The 23,539-nt window shown below is 43.4% G+C and overlaps 1 protein-coding gene across 1 annotated transcript in view; it reads right to left on the reverse strand.

Moving 5' to 3' along the window:
* ANGPT1 (angiopoietin 1) overlaps positions 1 to 23,539 on the reverse strand; it is a 194,072-nt gene that overhangs the window by 82,181 nt on the left and 88,352 nt on the right. Inside the window, exons 4-5 of the mRNA XM_064153949.1 lie at positions 7,226 to 7,381; positions 3,977 to 4,098 (exon numbers count right to left, since the gene is read on the reverse strand). Coding sequence (XP_064010019.1) covers positions 3,977 to 4,098; positions 7,226 to 7,381 — 278 coding nt within the window. The remainder of the gene's footprint in view (positions 1 to 3,976; positions 4,099 to 7,225; positions 7,382 to 23,539) is intronic.

The raw sequence follows: 23,539 nt of genomic DNA on the forward strand, positions 1-23,539 counted from the left end.
GGGAGAAAAGAAAGGCTGCTTTAGACAATTTGCCTTATAAGGTTAGGTAGTTTGCTTGGTAATCCATTCCAGACCACAGCAGTTTCAGAGTTGTAGGGTTTGTTAATCTTTGTTTTCAGAAGCCTTGGTTTAGACATGAGAGGACAGGATATAGACCAGATCTCAGAGATGGACATCTCATGCAGTAAAATGATCTCTTCCAAATCTGGATTTATTGAAAATACAGATAAAAAAGGTTCACTTTGTTGAGCTTTTCAGCAAGGAGAACAAATGTCACAGGAGAAAACAAATGCTTTAGCCATCTCTGGGAGGTTTCCTTGCATTATGTATGTATGGAAAGCCAAAGAGGTAAAGGATCTAAATGGATCTAAAGGGTTACTTTTGAGTGTGTTGTAGGTTTTTTTGATCTTTGTATGTTTTTTTGGGGGGTCTTGGATAAGCTGGAACCTCCAAAGCCACCACATAGACTAAGAATGGTATTCCCTCCTTAAAACACCTTCTTTGTACTTGCTTTAACCTGAGTAAAACTTTCCCTGTATTTTTCATACAATCAACCAGGTTGGAAGAGACCTCCAAGATCATCCAGGCCAACCTAGCACCCAGCCCTGGCCAGTCAATCAGACCATGGCACTAAGTGCCCCATCCAGGCTTGTCTTGAACACCTCCATGGTCAACCTCCCAGGTTACAGGCCTCCAATTAGACTCCATCCCATTGAACACAACTCTCTGGCCAATGTAATCTAGGGTAGGGTGTCCCTGCCCATGGCAGGGGGATTGGAAGTAGATGATCCTTGTGGTCCCTTCCAACCCTGTCTGATTCCATTGGTGCCATGGTGTAGCTGATTGGACATAGCTGAGTGATAGGTTGGACTGGATGAGCTTGGAGGTCTCTTCCAATTGGTTGATTCTATGAGTCTATGGTTCTGTGATTCTAACAGAGCCTGGACAGCATATGCCAGGTTCTTACTTCATTACAAGATGAAACTTCAGTGTGTTTTTTCAGCTATCCAGACACAACTACATTTCTGAGAGAAACAACTGGATTTATAGGGTGCTTTTTTTTAATCTATCCCTCATTTTGTTCTGAAAAAGCAAGGCAGCCCATTTTGTCATGCCACAGACCGTTCATTAGAATGGTCAAAGGTCAACTTAAGTAAAACTTACTTGTTTACTGCCATCAAGGCTTTACACTCTGCCACATTGCTAAGATAAATAACTAAATTCAGATTATTATCATAGAATCATAGAATCAAGCAGGTTGGAAGAGAACTCCACGATCATCCAGTCCAACCTAGCACCCAGCCCTAGCCAGTCAGCTAGACCATGGCACCAAGTGCCTCATCCAGTCTTTTCTTGAACACCTCCAGGGATGGTGACTCCACCACCTCCCTGGGCAGCCCATTCCAATGCCAATCACTCCGTCTGGGAAGGACTTCCTCCTGACATCCAGCCTATGTATGCTAGACTCAGTCTCTTGAGCAGCCAATAAAATGTTGTTGCTCATTGGACAGCAGAAGACAAAAATACCAAATATTTATGTAGTTAACTAATGTTTGGGTTAACCTCAAACTAAAACAGGTTGTAAAATGTGTAGAATTAACTTCTTCCTGTACCAGTCTACTTCTTCTGTGGACTATGGGGTAAGTTCACACACTCAGTTTAGGTGAATTACTTAATGCTGAAGTTGGAGGAGTTCTCTTCTCTATGGCTTTACAACTATTCTGTAACCTACAACAATTGTAGAGAGTTACTAAGTGTATGAAAGCACTTTTTAAATGGGCAACAATAGGAAATTTCGACCACTTTTTTGTCTTTAATAACATTTAGGTTCCCAGCTGCTCAAGGCATTAGTTCTACAACTACCTGAAATGAGTTTGTAGCCAGGTGGGGGTTAGCCTCTTCTCTCAGGCACCCAGTGACAGAACAAAAGGACACAGTCTCAATCTGTGCCAGGGCAGGTTTAGCCTGGACTTTACAAAGAAATTCTTCACAGCAAGAGTGATTGCCCACTGGAATGGGCTGCCCAGGGAGGTGGTGGAGTCACCATCTCTGGAGGTGTTTAAAAGAAGACTGAGTGAGGCACTTAGTGCCATGATTTAGTTAATTAGAAGGGTTAGGTGATAGGTTGGACTTGATGACCCTAGAGGTCTTTTCCAACCTGGTTAATTCTGTGATTCTGTAAAGTTAATCCCAGATTAATTTATTCATACTTCCAACTGGTCAAATGAGTTCAATTCAATTGTAATCCAACGTCTCCAGAACAACAGCAGCTGGAATTACTGGCTATCAACAGTTGTTAGATTAAACACACTAAACTAGTGGAAGCAGTGAGAAGAAGCCAGGGCTCCCCTGTGTCCAATCCAACCAGTTCCAGTTGGCTCCAATGGACATGGTGTAAGGCACAGCTGAGTCTGTCAGCCATAATGGTTGTTCCTTAGGGAGAACATACTTAAGAAAGAGTGAATCTTCTACATGACCATGTGAGGAGTGAAGGGAAAAAGAGAGAGAAACAATGCTGCAGACACCAAGGTCAGCAAAGGAGGCACTGGAGCAGAGATTCCACTGCAACCTGTGGGAAAATAGTGGAGCAGGTATGCTTCTACTCAGACCCCAGACTGGAGCAGATGGAGATGTCTGGAAGCAAGATGCAACCTGTGGAAAGTCCACAATAGAGCAACCTTACAATGGGGAAAGGAACTACAATGGAGAAGGGAAAAGAGGAAGGAGAAGCAGTGTTGTGAACTGGCCATAGCCCTCATTCTTTATTCTCCTGCACTGCTCATGGTAGGAGGTAGAAGACACAGGAGTGGAGCTGAGCCTGGGAAGAGAGGGAGGTATTTTTGTTTTGTTTCTTTTCTTAGCATCCTACACTGCTATTCATTGGAAATAAATAAGTCTGTTTTGCCCATGAGAGTAGCTGGTAAGTGATCTCCCTGTCTTTATCTCAACTACAAGCTTTTTAATCATATTTTTTACCTCTGTCTTGTTGCCACAGAAGAGCGAGAGTGTGGCCAGGTGGGTGTCTCACAGTCAGACAAGGTCAACACATCCCATAAGCTCTGTGAAATACTGGATTGCTGTATCAAGGTACTGATATCACAGAAAGGAAGAACACTGGAACTTCTTGACTCTCATTTCACTGATCAAAATCATAGAATCAAACAGACCTCTAAGACCATCCACCCAGTGCAGCCTATCACCCAGCCCTATCTAATCAGCTAGACCATGGCACTAAGTGCCTCATCCAGTCTTTTTGGAACATCACCAAGGATGAAAATGTTCTGTGCTGCTAAGCAATCTTTTCTTCAATTTGAACATGAACCCCAAATGTCTACCACTCAATAAGGAGTGTGGCTCCAGGTCTGCCGTATACAACTGAGTCTCTAGGGAGAGAAGGATTCTTCTACATGTTAGATCTTTGTATTCACTACCATTACGAAGATGAACCACCAAAGACTTTCTGTTCCTTGTGCACTTTAAAGCAGTTGATAATCTAATGGTTGTGATTAATGTTTTTCTTCTTATTATTCTGGAGCAGGCTGTCATGGGGGATGTGGAGTCTCCCTCTCCGGAGATATTCAAGACGTGCCTGGATGCATTTCAGTGTGATCTGGTCTAGGTCAACCTGCTCTGGCAGGGGGGTTGGACTGAATGAGCTTTTGAGGTCCCTTCTAGCCCCTAATAGTCTGTGATTCTGTGAAAGTGCTTATGAAGCTCTCCCTATGCTTTTCAGCAGCAGGACCTTCTCATGAAGCAAACTGAGATGTGCTTAGTGTGCACAGTAAAAAACAACTTACGTTCATCATCCAAGAGCTAACAGAGTATGAGTTCCCACCCTACCTCTTACAGCCATATCATAAATATTACCTCTACCTCCCACTTGCTATATCTGCTTCCTTCATTTCACCAGTTGCTTAGACCAAAGTATGCACACACCACTTAAAGAGAGAATGAGTGTAAGAGACCTCCTTCTTACCTGTTTTTCTCATGGATTTTCAGGATTTCATGTGTTTGCTGTAGTAGCTGTTTTTCTAGTTTATATGTAGACAGTGAATTTTCCAGCAGCTGAATTTCAAGTCTGGATGTTTGATTTAGCACCTTAAGGATAAATTCAAAACATTAATGCTTACATTGGTCTGGTTACATTGTTACAGCATTGCAAACATTTCATTCTGGTGTGATGATTTCTGAAAAATTGGGTGTAAATTCTTTTTTTCTTCAACCTCAGCTGCTCAGCTCATGCAAATGAACTCAATCAAGCCACGCCGTTATACACCAGCTGATATTCTGGCACCTTGTTTACTGTAGAGTAATACTAGGTTGGCAGTAATAAGACTGCCAAATCAGCTTCATTTCAGTGGAAAGAACAAGAGGCATACCTCAAATATACATTCCTGCACAGCAGAAAACAGCAAGAGCACTTGGAGTGAAGCCAAAATATTGCATCCACTCTTTTGTCAGTAGAACTCCTACTTTAGTTTTCCCCTGAGTTCTCTCTTTTGCAGTGTTGGCAGAAGTCTGGTGTCTGCTTTTGTTATCACTAATTGCACTGTTACACAGATCCTTAAGATAAAGGCTGTGATCCTAAACAGTATCTTTCACTTTAGTGGTGGTCTGTATCAATAGCACAAGTCTTACTGAGCACATCAGACCAAAAGAAGCCTTTTAATGGTGTGAAAGTAAATAGATTCTAACAACAAGAACAACAAAATCAAAAGTGGAAACAACAGATTTCCTTCACTCCTGAAAGTAATAATATTGGTTGATTTTGTTGGGGTATTGTTCCATTGCACAGTGACTGAAGGAGTGTGTGTAAATAGATTTTGCAGGTGTGTGTGCACACATCAGCTGAGAAGCACTCACTTCTGGAACTGAAAATAGTATCTTTTTTAATGGAATCTATCAGACATTTGCTGGAAGATTATATGGTACTATTTTCTCATGCATGCTTGGTAGGAATTTGTTCCAGAACATAAAGCAAAGATAATGGCTCTCAAACTCAGTCCAGTGCCCTATTTTTATTTGAAGTTGTTGACATTAACAGAGCAACTTGGCTTGGCCTTTTTAAAGGGTACAGAGGTTGAAAACATTGGAAATTATCAGTGTACAGCTGTTACTTTCTTCAAAATGGGTACAGTTAGAAGTACCAGGGAGCATTCTCATAGTCTCAGACCTAGCAGAAACTGAAGGTGTACTATGAAGGTAGGGAAAGGTTAAGACAGGAAAGCACAAATAGTTTTCCAAAGAGGATGCATCTATGGAGTAAACTATGAAATGTCAGTAGAATTTGAAGTATTGAAGCAAGCCTAAATTAAATCAGTGGGATTTGGATGGATCATGGATTTAGGAGGAGACAGTGAGATTCTAAGGAGGTGGGAAATGTCATAGATGAGCTGCAAATGCCACAAACAAGGAAGATCCACTCTCACTGATACTGAACAGCCCTTAAATTCTTCAGCAATAGGTATAGAAGGAGAGAGAGGTTAGCTCCTTTAAACAGTTGCCAGTGACACCTCTATCTTGAAGTGCTTTCTCAAAGGAAAATTAAGACAGGGGCAATGCACATTTTATCCCTTATCTGCTTAAAAGAGGAAACTATGAATGAGTGTTCAACATTTACACCTTGGGAAATCTTTTGGCATGTAAGATTTTCTACACCTCCTGATTGCTGACTCTCCATATGACACTACAATTCACAGATCTTCACCTGTTTCCATTTAGATTTTCTGTTGGTGCTGAATTAAAATTTCCCCCAGCATTTTCATAGGTCAATATGCTATGTTTTAGGAGTAGTGATCATTTGAGATTACAATGTTTGCAAGCAAATGCTGGTCTATTAACCAAGATGTTGAAAATAGGTGCAGGGAATTCACATAAGACAGAGTATCTGTCTTTCATAATGACTTCTTTCTCAGTGTGCTGTAATGTGATTAGATGAAAACTTGATACTGATATTGTAAACATGAGTAAGAATGCAAGAGCTCATCTTTCAAGGAGTACATAAAGTAATACTTTAATTTCCCTGTTCTAAATGAACATTGAATGCAGTGCAGCTGGTAACATACCATGAGCTATGAAGATCAAGAAGGCTGGGGGTGGGGGAGGAGGGGGAAAGGGGGAAAGGAACACAAACATACATCTTAAAATGGTAATATAATTTAAAGAAGCAAAATAAAAAAGTAGTATGCATCTTTGTGATGAGTCCAATGTGAAACTGTACTCTGTGTTACGACAGCCATGCTCTTGTCACTTCAGTCACACCAGCGATTTTAGTGCTAGGAATGGTATGGAGATGGAGCTTTAAATTCATGTGATGCTGTGCAGTTTTACAGCAATAACAAATACACAGTGCTTGATAAAGAAGCTGATGCTTGTCACTCTCCACAGTTTAAAAGCTGCAGACATGCACTGCTGTTCAAATAAATGGAAACATCTTGCAGAAAATAAACAAACTTCCTTGTAACAGTAAAGAGACAAACAGTGAAGATCAAAAGCCTCTGTTTTAGCCTGAAACTCATTAGTTAGCTTGACATATATATCACTCACAGTTGGTAGCTGGGCTGCTTATTTGAAGTCAGATGCTGATCTAGTTTCCTGGGCAGTCCTGCCAGCCTTGCACACATAGAGACAAGTATACTAACCAAATTAAATCAAGAATAAGACACGTAGCAAGGGTTGACCAGCCCTGCTTTTGGTACCAAGAAGCAAGATGTGTATGTTTCTTGGAGCTCTGTGTTGAAATGTTTTGTGTGGTGATTCATTAGAAGGGAAAGACAAGGGGATTTAGTTTCCTGGACAGTCCTGCCATCCTTGCACACACAGAGAAAAGTATACTGACCAAATCAAATCCAAAGTAAGGCACACAACAAGGCTTGACCAGCCTTGCTTTTGGTACCAAGAAGCAGGATATGTATGTTTCTGGGAGCCCTGCATTTAAATGTTTAGTGTGGGGATTCATTAGAAGGGAAAGACAAGGGGATTTACTTTCCTGGACAGTCCTGCCAGCCTTGCACACACAGAGACAAGTATACTGACCAAATCAAATCCAAAGTAAGATGCATAGCAAGGGTTGACCAGCCCTGCTTTTGGTACCAAGAAGCAGGATATGTATGTTTCTTGGAGCTCTGTGTTGAAATGTTTAGTGTGGGGATTCATTAGAAGAGAAAGACAAGAGGAAAATGTCTGTGCAATGACCAGCTTTCAGACAACCCCTCTGGGAACATACCTGTGTCTCAACATCCGTGAGCTTTCTGGTCTGCTCTGCTGTCTGGCTGAGGAGGCTGGTCCCTATCTCGAGCATGGTGGCAGTGTGGTTCTGCACAGCATTCTGCTGCAGCTGCACCATCTCCGATTTCATGTTTTCCACAATGTAGTTCTCAAGCTATAAAAGAGAAAAGGTTGCAGTGGTGGTATTTCTACCTGGTTAGGCATTCCAAGAGCATAGCTGGCATTCCTGCCAAAAGGCAAAATTTCAGCTGGCCTTACTAAACTCAATGGCAAAATTCCAACTGATTCCAAGAGATCAAAATTACAGCTATTATTTTATTGCGAGAAACCAGCATTTACCAAATTCATTATGGCTAAGCACTAAGTTTTATCTGAGGCTTTCCACCCTTTGGAGGCATAAATCTACTGACCCTTAGACTGAGCCTAACTCTGTTTAGTTAAGAGGGTCACGAAAGTGCTCAGAGGGCTGGAGCACCTCCGCTATGAGGACAGGCTATAAGACTTGGGGCTCTTCAGCCTGGAGTGGAGCACACTTCAAGGAGACCTTATAGTGGCCTTCCAGTATCTGAAGGGGGCCTACAGGAAGGCTGGTGAGGGACTATTGATAAGGTCTTGTAATGACAGCACAAGGAGTAATGGGTTTGAATTGGAAGAGGGGAAACTAGAACTAGGTGTTAGGAAAGGCTTCTTTACAGTGAGGGTGATGATGTACTGGCACAGGTTGCCCAGGGAGGTTGTGGCTTCTCCCTCCCTGGAGGTGTTCAAGGCCAGGTTGGATGAGGCCTTGAGCCACCTGTTCTAGTGGGAGGTGTAGGCAGGGGGTGGATGATCCTTGAAGTTCCTTCCAACCTAAACCATTCTGTGATGCTATGACTAGCATCTATTTAAGAGATGATAAAAAAGCATCTATTTAAGAGATGATAAAAGCATCATTGCAGGGTGACCTCGCAGACAAACAGAAACCTATTTGCAAGAGTAAATTCAAGACCATTTAGTGGTTTAAGTAACGTTTTGAAGCCTCTTCTTCAGATAATGAAGTTAATTTCAATTTGTCCAGACCCTGGAGGTGTTCAAAAACAGACTGGGTGAGGCACTTAGTGCCATGGTCTAGTTGATTAGACAGGGCTGGGTGCTAGGTTGGACTGGATGAGCTTGGAGGTCTCTTCCAACCTGATTGATTCTATGATTCACAGAGGGAAGCAAAAGCAAGTGAGGAACCTTGGTGTCTGTATGTGGCTAGCTCTGTAACTCAAAATTGAGTTTTGTAGACATCTAGTCAGTAGAGTCAACAGTACCTAGAGAGGGACTCAGTCAATCAGCCAGTGTGCAGCTCTCTAAGCTACAGATGGTCTGGTTGATTGGACAGAGCTGGGTGATAGGTTGGACTGGATGAGCTTGGAGGTCTCTTCCAATCTGGCTGATCCTATGATTCTTTCCAGGTGACTCCTGTAACACAGCACTCACTTTTGCATTGACCATTCATGCACATCCTTTCCAAGTTACCTGCTGTACGGACCTCAGCTTAGCTTCAAGTCAGTGAATATCATAGAATCAGACAATCCTAGAATGGTTTAGGTTGGAAGGGACCTCAAAGATTGTAGAATCATAGATTGGTTTAGGTTGGAATAAATATTTGATGCATTCTTAAATTCTCTTTTCAACCAGTCTACATTTGGATTTTCAAATCCTTATACTACTCTTTCCTCTTAATTCAATTACTTTTCATTGCAAAAGTCCAATGGAATTATTTTCTTCATTCTTTTCCCTTCATCCCACCCCTCTTACTATATGGCTTCCTGTAGTTCATTGATGCCCTTGTTATTAATCCATCTGCATCTGCTTTCAGTAAGGCTCATTACACTGCACAGGAGTTTTCAGGACTGCAGTGGGATGCATAATAACATTATAACATTCTCAGAAATAAAACTGTCAGAAAGTTCAATGTTGTGGCTCAATAAACATTCCAGAGGATTATGCATTAAAAGTATCTAGATGTAGCTTTTTCTGGGCAATGTTTATTGAATAATCTTCATAGAAACCACCCAAACACTAATAGAACTATTAAAATGGGAGCTGTAACTTAGGGCCTAAGTAAATGATAGTGGCTTGTGGCAGATGGCTTTGTAAATGAAATAAGAGCCTTTACTTTTACTTTGATCAAGTCATGTCGGTCCCATGTAATTACTTTTAAGGACTGCTTTGATAGCCAGATGACATTGGGTTATTTTTTACAGTGCCTTAGATCAAGAAAGTGAATTAAAGAGTAGACTGCTCTCCCTCTCCTACTGTGTAGTGCACATCTTTTGGCTAATAGAAAGACAATGCACCAGTGATCACAGAATCATAGAATCAAGCAGGTGGGAAGAGATCTCCAAGACCATCCAGTCCAACCTAGCACCCAGCCCTAGACAATCAACCAGACCATGGCAGTAAATGCCCCAGCCAGGCTTGGCTTCAACACCTTCAGGGACGGTGACTCCACCACCTCCCTGGGCAGCCCATTCCAATGCCAATCACTCTCTCTGCCAACAACTTCCTTCTAACATCCAGCCTAGACCTCCCCTGCCACAGCTTGAGACTGTGTCCCCTTGTTCTGTTGCTGCTTGCCTGGAAGAAGAGACCAACTCCACCTGGCTACAGTCTCCCTTCAGGTAGTTGTAGACAGCAATGAGGTTTGCCCTGAGCCTCCTCTTCTCTAGGCTGCACACTCCCAGCTCCCTCAGCCTCTCCTCATAGGGTTTGTGTTCCAGGCCCTTCCCCAGCCTTGTTGCCCTTCTCTGGACACATTCCAGCACCTCAACATCTCTCTTGAATGGAGTGGCCCAGAACTGGACACAGAATGTATTGCAAGTGCCTTTTTTGGTCCTCTTGTCATGGTTCAGGTCCAGCAGACAGCCAAGCCCCACTGCAGCCACTCACACAACTGCTCCCTCCCCTCTGGGTAGAATGGGAAAGCTGTCCAATATAAATGGAGATAGCTCAAAAAGCTTATCCACTCCTAGACTAAGACTCAAATCTCTTGATAAAATGAAATGCATTTGTCATTTCAAATGGAATGAATTAGCTATCACAACATGATACCACATATTTTAAGAGTCCATTTAAATTACTTTTGTATGAATATTAAATGAAACATACAATGTTGAGATACTGGAATGTGTCCAGAGAAGGGCAACAAAGCTGGTGAGGGGCCTGGAGCACCGCCATGTGAGGAGAGGCTGAGGGAGCTGGGGGTGTGCAGCCTGCAGCAGAGGAGGCTCAGGGCAGAGCTCATTGCTGCGTACAACTACCTGAAGGGAGGTTGTAGTCAGGTGGGGTTGGGCTCTGCTGCCAGGCAAGCAGCAACAGAACAAGGGGACACAGTCTCAAGCTGTACTAGGGGAGGTCTAGGCTGGATGTTAGGAGGAAGTTGTTGTCAGAGAGAGTGATTGGCATTGGAATGGGCTGCCCAGGGAGGTGGTGGAGTCACCATCCCTGGAGGTGTTGAAGCAGAGCCTGGATGAGGCACTTGATGCCATGGTCTGGTTGACTGGATAGGGCTGGGTGCTAGGTTGGACTGGATGGTCTTGGAGATCTCTTCCAACCTGGTTGATTCTATGATTCTATGAAATATCTTATTTTTTTAATATTAAGGCTTCACAATGTCAAAAAGCTGCATACCTGATAATCATATTAATGCTTAGATTTGATGATCTAATGATTGGACTCAATGATATTAAAGCTCTTTTCCAGCCCAAACTATCCTATGATTCTATACCAAATGTGATTAAATGCTCCCATAAGGAAGCTACTTCAACAAGTAAATCATAGCAACATGTTCTCATTTTCTGCTGATTAGTAATAGCTCTGGTTCAATGAAATACCCAGTTTAGTGCTAACCTTCACAAATTTTATTACAGAGGCAACTGTATTCTTTTTTCTTGATTAGCTTTCCAAACCACTTCATTCTATAAACTATATTCATTTAATCATACATTTGACTGCAAACATGAACCATCCTCAGTATATACCAAAGGGAAAGGCATAATACTAGAAAAGGCAACATCTGCAGCCTTAAACTAAAAGAAAAATGACATCTGAGGGGATTAAAAACAATTCAATAAATTAGTACAGTGTGGAACTAATTAATTTTCTTTTCCAAAGATACTTTTGCTGAGGACTACTTTTCAAAGTGACTGATTTTGATGCAACTTCTGCACAGAAGAATATTTAGACACCTTATGGCTCATTCCTGGAGGATGGACATATGATTTATAATCCAGATTAGTTCCAATGAACTAAATCCTCACTACACTACATATGGCTTCATGAGAAATGAAATCCTAAACTGCATAAATAGTTCTGGTTGCTTTAGTGAACTGCCAATTCATGTCTAAACTTTCAGTGAACCTAGGAAACTGTTGTATAGCTTGGAATCAATATATAACATTGTGTATGTGTCTTAGAGGAGCTAGTATAAGGTTTTAACACAGTCTTACTTAATCTATTTTTAATTCTGCTTGGTTTCGTACACCACATGAGCACATTGTTGGTCTTCTGTGCACAAAAACACTTCTTCAAGGAACGCAGTGAAATGAGGACTCTGCTGCACTATCACAGTATCACAGTATCACAGTCTCACAGTATCATCAGGGTTGGAAGAGACCTCACAGATCACCAAGTCCAACCCTTTACCACAGAGCTCAAGGCCAGACCATGGCACCAAGTGCCACGTCCAATCCTGCCTTGAACAGCTCCAGGGACGGCGACTCCACCACCTCCCCGGGCAGCCCATTCCAGTGTCCAATGACTCTCTCAGGGAAGAACTTTCTCCTCACCTCCAGCCTAAATCTCCCCTGGCGCAGCCTGAGGCTGTGTCCTCTCGTTCTGGTGCTGGCCACCTGAGAGAAGAGAGCAACCTCCTCCTGGCCACAACCACCCCTCAGGTAGTTGTAGACAGCAATAAGGTCTCCCCTGAGCCTCCTCTTCTCCAGGCTAACCAATCCCAGCTCCCTCAGCCTCTCCTCGTAGGGCTGTGCTCAAGGCCTCTCCCCAGCCTCGTTACCCTTCTCTGGACATGCTCAAGCATCTCAATGTCCCTCCTAAACTGGGGGGCCCAGAACTGAACACAATACTCAAGGTGTGGTCTAACCAGTGCAGAGTACAGGGGCAGAATGACCTCCCTGCTCCTGCTGACCACACCATTCCTGATGCAGGCCAGGATGCCACTGGCTCTCTTGGCCACCTGGGCACACTGCTGGCTCCTGTTCAGGTGGGTATCAATCAGCACCCCCAGATCCCTCTCTGTCTGGCTGCTCTCCAGCCACTCCGATCCCAGCCTGTATCTCTGCATGGGGTTGTTGTGGCCAAAGTGCAGCACCCAGCACTTGGAGCTATTGAACCCCATCCCATTGGACTCTGCCCATCTGTCCAGGCAGTCAATAGTGTCCTGTTTTTGGAGTGCTTTATGTGAATCTTGAAGCCCAGAGAGCCAATCACAGCCTTAGTTAGGAAACAGGTTCATCTATAACAACATAAATCACTCCTAAACAGGAGAAAGAATTCTACCCAGGGACTTACACCAGTTTAGTCAGCCCTCCTTAAAATGGTGCAGTTCACACTAGTGCCACTTCCTATGAGCTGGCAGTGTGTTCTTGCAGCCCAGAAAAGAACCAGAGTATAGGCTGGATGGTAGGAGGAAGTTCTTAACAGAGAGAGTGATTGGCATTGGAATGGGCTGCCCAGGGAGGTGGTGGAGTCACTGTGCCTGGAGGTGTTCAAGAAAAGCCTGAATGAGGCATTTAGTGCCATGGTCTAGTTGACTGGATAGAGCTGGGTGCTAGGTTGGACTGCCTGAGCTTGGAGGTCTCTTCCAACCTGCTTGATTCTATGATTCAGAGCCTGGGCAGCAGCAATAGTAATGTGGACAGCAGGTCAAGGGAAGTGATCCTCCCCCTCTATTCTGCATTGGTGAGACCCCTCCTGGAGTACTGTATCCAGTTTTGGAGCCACTGTTACAAGAGGGATGTGGATGTGCTGGAAGGTGTCCAGAGAATGGCCACAAGGATGCTCAGAGGACTGGAGCTGCTCTGCTGGAGGAGAGACTGAGGGAGTTAGGGCTGTCCAGTCTGAAGAGAAGAATGATTCAAGGTGACCTTATTGTGGCCTTTCAGTATATTAAGGGAGCTGGGGAGGGACTGTCAGGCTGTCAGGTAGTGATAGGACTGGGAAGAATGGAGCAAAGTTAAATACGGGTAGATTCAGAGTGGATGTTAGGGAGAAGTTCTTCAACATGAGAGTGGTGAGAGCCTGGAATGGGTTACCCATGGAGGTGGTGGAAGCCTCATCCCTGGAGGTATTTTAGGCAAGGCTGGATGAGGCTGTGGGCATCCTGATCTAGGCTAGAGCATCCCTGCCCATGGCAGGGGAGTCAGATGATCCTTGTGGTCCCTTCCAAACCTGGCTGATTCTATGGTTCTATGATTCTATAAGTATTAGAGAATCTCTTTAGTCACTGTCATAAGCTGTGCCTTGAGTTTAAGGTTCTCTATCTTAGGTTTTCTCTGATGAAGAAATTACAAATAGGATTTTTCATAACCATTTGTCTGTCTTTGCAGTGTGGGTTGTGACTTCCCTCGAGATTACATTCTACATTTTATTAGCTCCTGGTAGAAAATCTCAGTCAGCTGAAGACTCAGGACATTGTATTATGAAGACAATTATCAATTATCTACAGTCTTAATTTAAGATTTTTTTTAAACATAAGTAGGAAGCTCAGATGCACTGAAACCACTGAAAGTGCTGCAATTTCAGTGCACACAGTGCCACAGGAATGCAAAGGCATCCCATGGGCCACCAAACAACTTCCCAACTGTTCCAGACAACTACTTATTTTTATCTTCAACCCAGAGAGACTCACAAGACATCCAATCCCTGCATCCCATCAGTCTTAAAACACTCAGCAGAACTCATGATCCCTGTACTATGTATTCATATCCTCTCTGTTTGTGCTTCTATCATAAATAACCTAGTGGCAGGGAAAACTGAAAGCAACCTCATATGTTCTGCTTGGTGACAGGGAATAATGATGCTTCTCAAAGCTTAGAATCACAGAATCAACCAGGGTAGAAGAGATCATCCAATCCAACCTAGCACCCAGCCCTAGCCAATCAACCAGAACATGGCACTAAGTGCCTCATTCAGGCTTTGCTTCAACACCTCCAGGGATGGTGACTCCACCACCTCCCTGGACAGCCCATTCCAATGCCAATCACTCTCTCTGACAACAACTTCCTCCTGACATCCAGCCTAGACCTCTCCTGGCTCAGCTTGAGACTGTGTCCCCTTGTTCTGTTGCTGGTTGTCTGGCAGAAGAGATCAACCTCAGCTGGCTACAGCCTCTCTTCAGGTAGTTGTAGACAGCAATGAGATCATCCCTGTGCCTCTTGTTTTCCAGAGTGCACACCCCCAGCTCCCTCAGCCTCTCCTCACAGGGATGTGCTCCAGGCCTCTCACCAGCTTCATTGCCCTCTCTGGACATGTTCCAGTACCTCAATATCTCTCTTGAATTGAATAGCCAAGAACAGGACAACTCTCTTGTCCTGCTGGCTGGCCACTCTGTTCCTGATCCAGGCCAGGATGCCATTGGCTCTCCTGCCCACCTGGGCACATTGCTTGCTCATGTTCAGCTACTCCCTACCAGCACCTCCAGGGCCCTCTCTGCCTGGCTGCTCTCCAGCCACTCTGTCCCCAGCCTGTAGCTCTGCTTGGGGTCGTTGTGGCCAAAGTGTAGAACCCTGCACTTGGCTTTGTTAAATTTCAATTTCAATGGCACCAGAAAGTTAGTTCTCAGTGTGTACTGCCTGTCTGTTATGCCTATGATGTTTCACAGGCAGCTGATAAGGACTGGACCATGATATGGTTGGATCTGTCCAAACTCAGACAAAAGGTGGGGCCATGATTAGTGTTTAGGCAGCTATCTTTACCTCAAATTACAAGGGAAAATGCAAGGAGGACAAACCTACAGAGACAATATGGCTCATGATCTGTTCAAGGGTAGAACACATTACTAACATCTTCTGATTCTTAGTGAAGCTTTTGACAAGCTAGAGCACCTGAGCAGCCAAGATCCTTGGGAGCAGATGAGATCTCTCACCTTAGCATATCTTTAGTGAAAAACATTTAAAAGAATCCTATCTACACTGCAAAGAATGATCAAGAGCCTTTTTCTTTTATTCTCCTTTCCCTAATGGCAAGTATGCATTTCATTTTGGTTTATGATTCCTGTTCATATTGAAAACTGATTTTCTTGCCCAGTGGTATCAAATATACCACAGAGCAAATCGTAGAATCATAGAATCAATCAGTTTGGAAGAGACCTCCAAGCTCATCCAGTCCAACCTAGCACCCAGCCTTGTCCAACCAACTAGACCATGGCACTAAGTGCCTCATCCAGTCTGTCTATTGACACCTCCAGGGATGGCAACTTCACCACCTCCCTGGGCAGCCCATTCCAATGGCAAATTAAAGCCCCTCTGTGGTGTAAAACCATTCCCCTTCCAGAACCCACAGATACAGAAGCCTGAAATCTACTAACCATTTCAGTCTAGCAGTAACTAATAACTAGCAAAGGTTTATGTATTCTCACACACAGTATTTATGTGCATAGATTTACATGAATGTCTACATAATGACTCCTTTAAATTACAGGTTATAAATGTAGGCAGACAGCAAAGTTCATCTGTGTCCTATAAAGCTTGGCTGTATTTCTTGGTCTTACTTTTTATTGCAGTAATTGGGGCACAAGCAGTTTAATGCCTGATGTGGTGGATACATGATAAGCTCACCTTAGTTTTGCTACAGGTATTATGGATACATTCTGCTGGAATCAGTTTATAATTTTAAGGCACAGATAAATGAAATTTCCAGAAAGAGCTGTAACAGTAAACTAAGAGGCTTAGTTTCTCACAGCACTATAAAAAAGTCAGCTTCTAGTACAAACTCTAACACCTTTCCCTTCCAGTCTTGAAATTCCATATACACATATTAATCTCTAAATGCCTCCAAATGGACCTGTAATTCACAGCATTATACTGAATGTTCAACTCTGCATACCTGGGAGATGCTTCTGCCAAAATGTGTGCAAGCCCAGAAAATTTAGCAATAGAACAAGGGGGCACAGTCTCAAGTTGTGCCAGGGTAGGTATAGGCTGGATATTAGGAAGAAGTTCTTCACAGAGAGAGTGATTTCCCATTGGAATGGGCTGCCCAGGGAGGTGGTGGAGGCACCGTCCCTGGGGGTCTTCAAGAAAAGACTGGATGAGGCACTTAGTGCCATGGTCTGGTTGATTGGATAGGGCAGAGTGCTAGGTTGGCCTGGATGATCTTGGAGGTCTCTTCCAACCTGGTTGATTCTATGATTCTATGATTCTATGATTCCTACTACTGTTCCTATGGAGCAAGCCCTGAGGAGGGTCATGAAAAAGATCAGGGGACTGGAACAGCTCTTCTGAAAGGACAGGCTGAGGCAGTTGGGTGGTTCAGCCGGGAGAAGAGAAAGCTCAAGGGAGACCCAACAGCAGTCTGCCAGTACCTGAAGAGGGCCTGCAAGAAGGCTGCAGAGGGACTGTTTGGGAAGGCCTGGAAGGACAGGATGGGAGGCAACAGTTTGAAATTAGAGAAGAGCAGATTTGAATTGGATGTTAGGAGCAAATTCTTAATCACGAGGGGGGTGGAACACTGGAATGGTTGTTCAGGGAGGTGTTGAGATCCCATCCCTGGACATACGCAAAGTCAGACACACAGAATGACAGAATCAATCAAGCTGGAAAAGACCTCCAAGCTCATTCGGTCCAACCTATCACTCAAACCTAGCCAAACAACTAGACCAGGGGTCCTCAAACTACAGCCTGTGGGCCAGATACGTCCCCCCAGGGTCCTTAATCTGTCCCAGTGGTATTTACAGAACCACTACCACCCCCACTCCCAGCTGGGGGTTGGGAGAGAAACCAAGCAGCCACTTCCTGCCACTGAATCCACTCACAGGCCTCTACAGCCCCCAAGCACCTGCTGGGACTGGACTGGAACCAAACTATAGCCTGGCCTCCAACAGTACTGGCCTGGAACCAAGTTATAGTCTGACCCCTGACACTACTGGGCTGGAACCAAACTATAGTCTGGCCCTCAACAGTGTCTGAGGGACAGTGAACTAGCCCCCTGTTTAAAAAGTTTGAGGAGCCCTGAACTAGACCATGGCACTAAGTGCCTCATCCAGGCTTGGCTTCAACACCTCCAGGCACAGCGACTCCACCACCTCCCTGGGCAGCCCATTCCAATGCCAATTACTCCATCTGGCAACAACTTCCTCCTAACATCCAGCCTAGACCTCCCCTGGCACAACTTGAGACTGTGTCTCCTTCTTCTGTTGCTGCTTGCCTGGCAGAAGAGCCCAACCCCACCTGGCTACAGCCTCCCTTCAGGTAGCTGCAGACAGCAATGAGCTCTGCCCTGAGCCTCCTCTTCTTCAGGCTGCACACCCCCAGCTCCCTCAGCCTCTCCTCACAGGGCTGTGCTCCAGGCCCCTCAACAGCTTTGTTGCCCTTCTCTGGACACCTTCCAGCACCTCAACATCTCTCTTGACTTGAGGAGCCCAGAACTGGACACAGCACTCAAGGTGTGGCCTGACCAGCGTACTCATGTATATATTTATATATGCACATACGTGTAGGTACATATAAAATAAGCATGAGTTCATACCACTAAATAGATTATAAACCTGTTTTAGGACCAGCAGTGGGAAGGTCTGAAGTTCACTAAACCATATAATGAAATATCAGGTAGTCAGCAGAGAAGACTGAAACTTAGTAAGATAAAAATGCCTAGTTTGAAGGTACAAATCCTTTTGTAGCTTTAATAATTGTATAGAAAGATAAGACCTTTTTGTGGGAAATATGAGAGCAGCCATAAAGAAAATTCTGATCACTCTCTTCATTACATTCCCCTGGAGATTTTGAAAGGGAGCAACCCCAGGTTTCCTTGAGGCTAATGTGTGCTAACACAATCCCCCTCATCCCCAGTTGTAGGACTGAGATTCAGGATATGATTATGAGGATCAGTGCCCTGCCCTGACCTCACTTCTTGAATGCTCAACAGTGTCTGAGGGACAGTGAACTAGCCCCCTGTTTAAAAAGTTTGAGGAGCCCTGAACTAGACCATGGCACTAAGTGCCTCATCCAGGCTTGGCTTCAACACCTCCAGCAACAGCAACTCCACCACCTCCCTGGGCAGCCCATTCCAATGCTACAGCCTCTGAGTGAGAAATGTAAACCTGCAGGTTTCTCCTGAGAGCTCATATACTGGAAATAGGTATTACCATTTCCATTACCTGCTAAAGGAATAACTACTGTGAGTAGAGTATCAACGACGAGGAGTAAAATCAAGCTGCTCCATACATCGCACTGAGCACAAACTCAGTAACAGCACCAAGAAAATGGGGCTGGAAATCTCTTCTTTTATTTATTTCAATTCTGCAGAATAAAACCCAGTCCAAAATGTTTACATTTAGAGAAAGTATGAAAATGTAGAAGTTTCTGAGATAGTTCTGGAGCTGGCCACCTGAGAGAAGAGAGCAACCTCCTCCTGGCCACAACCACCCTTCAGGTAGTTGTAGACAGCAATAAGGTCACCCCTGAGCCTCCTCTTCTCCAGGCTAACCAATCCCAGCTCCCTCAGCCTCTCCTCGTAGGGCTGTGCTCAAGGCCTCTCACCAGCCTCGTCGCCCTTCTCTGGACACGCTCAAGCATCTCAATGTCCCTCCTAAACTGGGGGGCCCAGAACTGAACACAGGACTCAAGGTGTGGTCTAACCAGTGCAGAGTACAGGGGCAGAATGACCTCCCTGCTCCTGCTGACCACACCATTCCTGACGCAGGCCAGGATGCCACTGGCTCTCTTGGCCACCTGGGCACACTGCTGGCTCATGTTCAGGCAGGTATCAATCAGTACCCCCAGATCCCTCTCTGTCTGGCTGCTCTCCAGCCACTCCGACCCCAGGCTGTATCTCTGCATGGGGTTGTTGTGGCCAAAGTGCAGCACCAGTTCCTGCACTTAAGCCACTGTGAAGAGTAGGTAAATGAAAAGGAATGGCAGAAGAATCTCCTTCCTGAAGCCTTGCTTAGAAGCAGCATTTTTCTCCTTGTTTCTCTTTTTGTCCCCCAGGACGTGGCAAGAATATTTGCTCTATTTCAGTTCATCGTAATCACAGCTCTTCCTGGAAGTCAATATTATTGTGAGGCATTCCTCTGTAAGTCTTGGAATCATGAGCTAAAGTAGGGAAGCTGTCAGCTTTCGATTTCATATCTGCTAACTCGCTGTTAGTAGTTTCTCTTTCTGTGGCTGGTTCACAGTTCCTATTTGTTGTTAACAAAGACTGGCATAAGGGTGAGGGAGGTGATTCTCCCCCTCTACTGCGCTCTGCTGAGACCCCACCTGGAGTACTGCATCTGGTTCTGGAGCCCCTATGACAAGAGGGATGTGGGGGTGCTGGAGTGTATGCAGAGAAGGGCCAGGAGGATGCTCAGAGGGCTGCAGCAGCTCTGCTGTGAGCACAGGCTGGAAGAGTTGGGGCTGTTGAGTCTGGAGAGGAGGAGGCTCCCGGGTGACCTTCTTGTGGCCTTCCAGGATTTGAAGGGGGCCTCCAAAAAAGCTGGGAAGGGATTTTTTTAGGCTATCAGGAAGTGCCAGGACTGGGGGGAATGGAGCAAAGCTGGAGGTGGGGAGATTCAGAGTAGAGGTGAGGAGGAAGTTGTTCAAGCTGAGAGTGGTGAGAGGCTGGAATGGGTTGCCCAGGGGGGTAGCTGAGGCCCCATGGCTGGAGGTGTTTAAGGCCAAGCTGGCTGAGGCTGTATGCAGCCTGATCCAGGGCAGGGTGTCCCTGCCGATGGCAGGGGGGTTGGAACTAGATGATCCTTGTGGTCCCTTCCAATCCTGACCGATCCTAAGATTCTATGAAATTCCTAGATGAACAGCTGTTCTGTGCTCAAGCATACATGCAGAACAACAGATGACACAGAGAGAAGAGGGACATGTATTAGAAATGGAATAGGCAGACAAAAAGATAGGCACTTTGTAGGCAGAAACTTGCAAACAGAACTGGTTTTAGAAGGAAAACAAAGCTCACTAAATGTGTTTGCAAACTCTATGGTTAATGACCAGGTTGGAAACAATTAGATACATATGGTTTAAAATTCATGCATGCTCCATACAGATTCAAAGAGTTACACTAAAAGTTAGGGGAATAGCTCAGATCTTTTATTATTATTATTTTATATAGCATTAAGAAGCTGTTTGGATGTCTTTGTTGTACCAAGTGGTCAATTTATATGTATTTATTATTTATTTGTTTATTATTAAGAAGCTGTTTGAATGTCTTTGTTGATTCCAGTAGTCAATCTCTCTCTCTCTCTCTCTCTCTCTCTCTCTCTCTCTATATATATATATATATTCATTATTTATTTATTTATTATTAAGAAGCTGCTTGGATGTCTTTGTTGTACCCAGTGGTCAACTGATATGCATTTATTAATTATTGATTTATTATTAAGAAGCTGCTTGGATGTCTTTGTTGTATCTATTGGTCAATCTAGAGTTACTTATATGATATTAAGAAGCTTTTTGGATGTCTTTGTTGTATCTATTAGTCAATCTAGAGTTATTTATATGATATTAAGAAGCTATTTGGATGTCTCTGTTGTATCTATTGGTCAATCTAGAGTTATTCATATGATATTAAGAAGCTATTTGGATGTCTCTGTTGTATCTATTAGTCAATCTAGAGTTATTTATATGATATTAAGAAGCTATTTGGATGTCTCTGTTGTATCTATTGGTCAATCTAGAGTTATTTATATGATATTAAGAAGCTATTTGGATGTCTTTGTTGCATCTATTGGTCAATCTAGAGTTATTCATATGATATTAAGAAGCTATTTGGATGTCTCTGTTGTATCTATTGGTCAATCTAGAGTTATTTATATGATATTAAGAAGCTATTTGGATGTCTTTGTTGTATCTATTGGTCAATCTAGAGTTACTTATATGATATTAAGAAGCTGTTTGGATGTCTTTGTTGTATCTATTAGTCAATCTAGAGTTATTTATATGATATTAAGAAGCTATTTGGATGTCTCTGTTGTATCTATTGGTCAATCTAGAGTTATTTATGTATTATTAAGAAGCTATTTGGATGTCTCTGTTGTATCTATTGGTCAATCTAGAGTTATTTATATGATATTAAGAAGCTATTTGGATGTTTCTGTTGTATCTATTGGTCAATCTAGAGTTATTCATATGATATTAAGAAGCTATTTGGATGTTTCTGTTGTATCTATTGGTCAATCTAGAGTTATTCATATGATATTAAGAAGCTGTTTGGATGTCTTTGTTGCATCTATTGGTCAATCTAGAGTTATTTAGTATTAAGAAGCTGTTTGGATGTCTTTGTTGTATCTATTGGTCAATCTAGAGTTATTTAGTATTAAGAAGCTATTTGGATGTCTTTGTTGTATCTATTGGTCAATCTAGAGTTATTTATATGATATTAAGAAGCTGTTTGGATGTCTTTGTTGTATCTATTGGTCAATCTAGAGTTATTTAGTATTAAGAAGCTGTTTGGATGTCTTTGTTGTATCTATTGGTCAATCTAGAGTTATTTAGTATTAAGAAGCTGTTTGGATGTCTCTGTTGTATCCACTGGTCAACAGGGCAAATTTAGGCTCGAGGTGAGGAGAAAGTTCTTCACTGAGAAAGTCATTGGACACTGGAATGGGCTGCCCGGGGAGGTGGTGGAGTCACCGTCCCTGGAGCTGTTCAAGGCAGGATTGGACATGGCACTTGGTGCCATGGTCTGGCCTTGAGCTCTGTGGTAAAGGGTTGGACTTGATGATCTGTGAGATCTCTTCCAACCCTGATGATATTGTGATGCTGTGTGTGATACTATATTTATTTATTTATTTATTTAGTATTTAGAAGCTATGTGGATGTCTTATATCCACTGGTCAAACTATATTTATTTACTTATGTAGTATTAAGGAGCTGTTTGGATGTCTTTGTTGTATCCATTGGTCAATCTATATATATTTATCTAGCATTAAGAAGCTATTTGGATGTCTTTGTTGTATCCATTGGTCAATCTATATATATTTATCTAGCATTAAGAAGCTATTTGGATGTCTTTGTTGTATCCAGTGGTCAACCTATATTTATTTATTTGTTTAGCCTAAAAAAGCTCTTTGGATGTCTTTATTGTATCCTCTGGACAATCTAAATACCAATATCTTCCCAGTGCTCCCAGGCAGAGTGGCACTGGAGGCTGCTCCTGCATTCCCAGCAAGGCGGCAGGATGGCTGTCAGCCTCACCCTCTCACTGATTAAGTTGCTACTTTCGTTTGCAGATTTCCACACAGTGTCCCTGCGCCCAGAGTGATAACAATCACAGTCATTTCCGACTTGTAATCCAGGAACATGTCCTGGCCATTGCCCTGACAGAGCTTTGCAGTTCACAAATATCAAGTGACAGCACTTCTGGTGTGATTAATGTAGTGAAAACACAGAACAGTGAGTCCAAGATGAGACACACCAGTTATTTCAAGTCCATTCTTCACTGAGCTCTTGTATGAATTCTTAGCATTTGCAACTGGTTTTGCTTTCTCCATCTTCCTCCTACAATAATTCTAACTTTACAATAAATCCCAAGTTAAGTCATATGCAACAATAAGACCAATGTTAGCTTGCCAAGTAAAACCGCACTCAGAAGGGTGGTTTTGTAATAACTCAGAAGCATTTAGAATGTAATCAAAAATACATTGAATAAACCAACATATCAGATTAGCAGGACTATTAAATAAAAGGAAAATATCCCAGGCCTTTAAGGCATGCTGTAACTCTTCAGAATCAAACATGACCAGGATTCAAAATCAAATAGAGCTATTCCTAAACTTTTCAGTATTCAGAATAAGGATTTTAGTTCAATCTTACTTTCCTGATGGCCAGGTGGTACTGCTCATCTCCCCAGGGGTAAGGGAAAAATATCTGTTGGACTAACTCTGAAGTTGCTGGTCATAAATGTAGACTGTCAGGTCATTAGTTTAACCGCATGGGTAAAACATACAGGAATTAGGAGAACATTTCTCAGGATGACAACTATTTCATAGAATGATAGAATCAACCAGGTTGGAAGAGACCTCCAAGCTCATTCACTTCACCCTAGCACCCAGCCCTGGCCAATCAACCAGACCATGGCACTAAGTGCCTCAGCCAGGCTTTGCTTCAACACCTCC

The sequence above is a fragment of the Pogoniulus pusillus genome, chromosome 14 (assembly GCF_015220805.1).
Source record: "Pogoniulus pusillus isolate bPogPus1 chromosome 14, bPogPus1.pri, whole genome shotgun sequence".
Classification (NCBI taxonomy): domain Eukaryota; kingdom Metazoa; phylum Chordata; class Aves; order Piciformes; family Lybiidae; genus Pogoniulus; species Pogoniulus pusillus.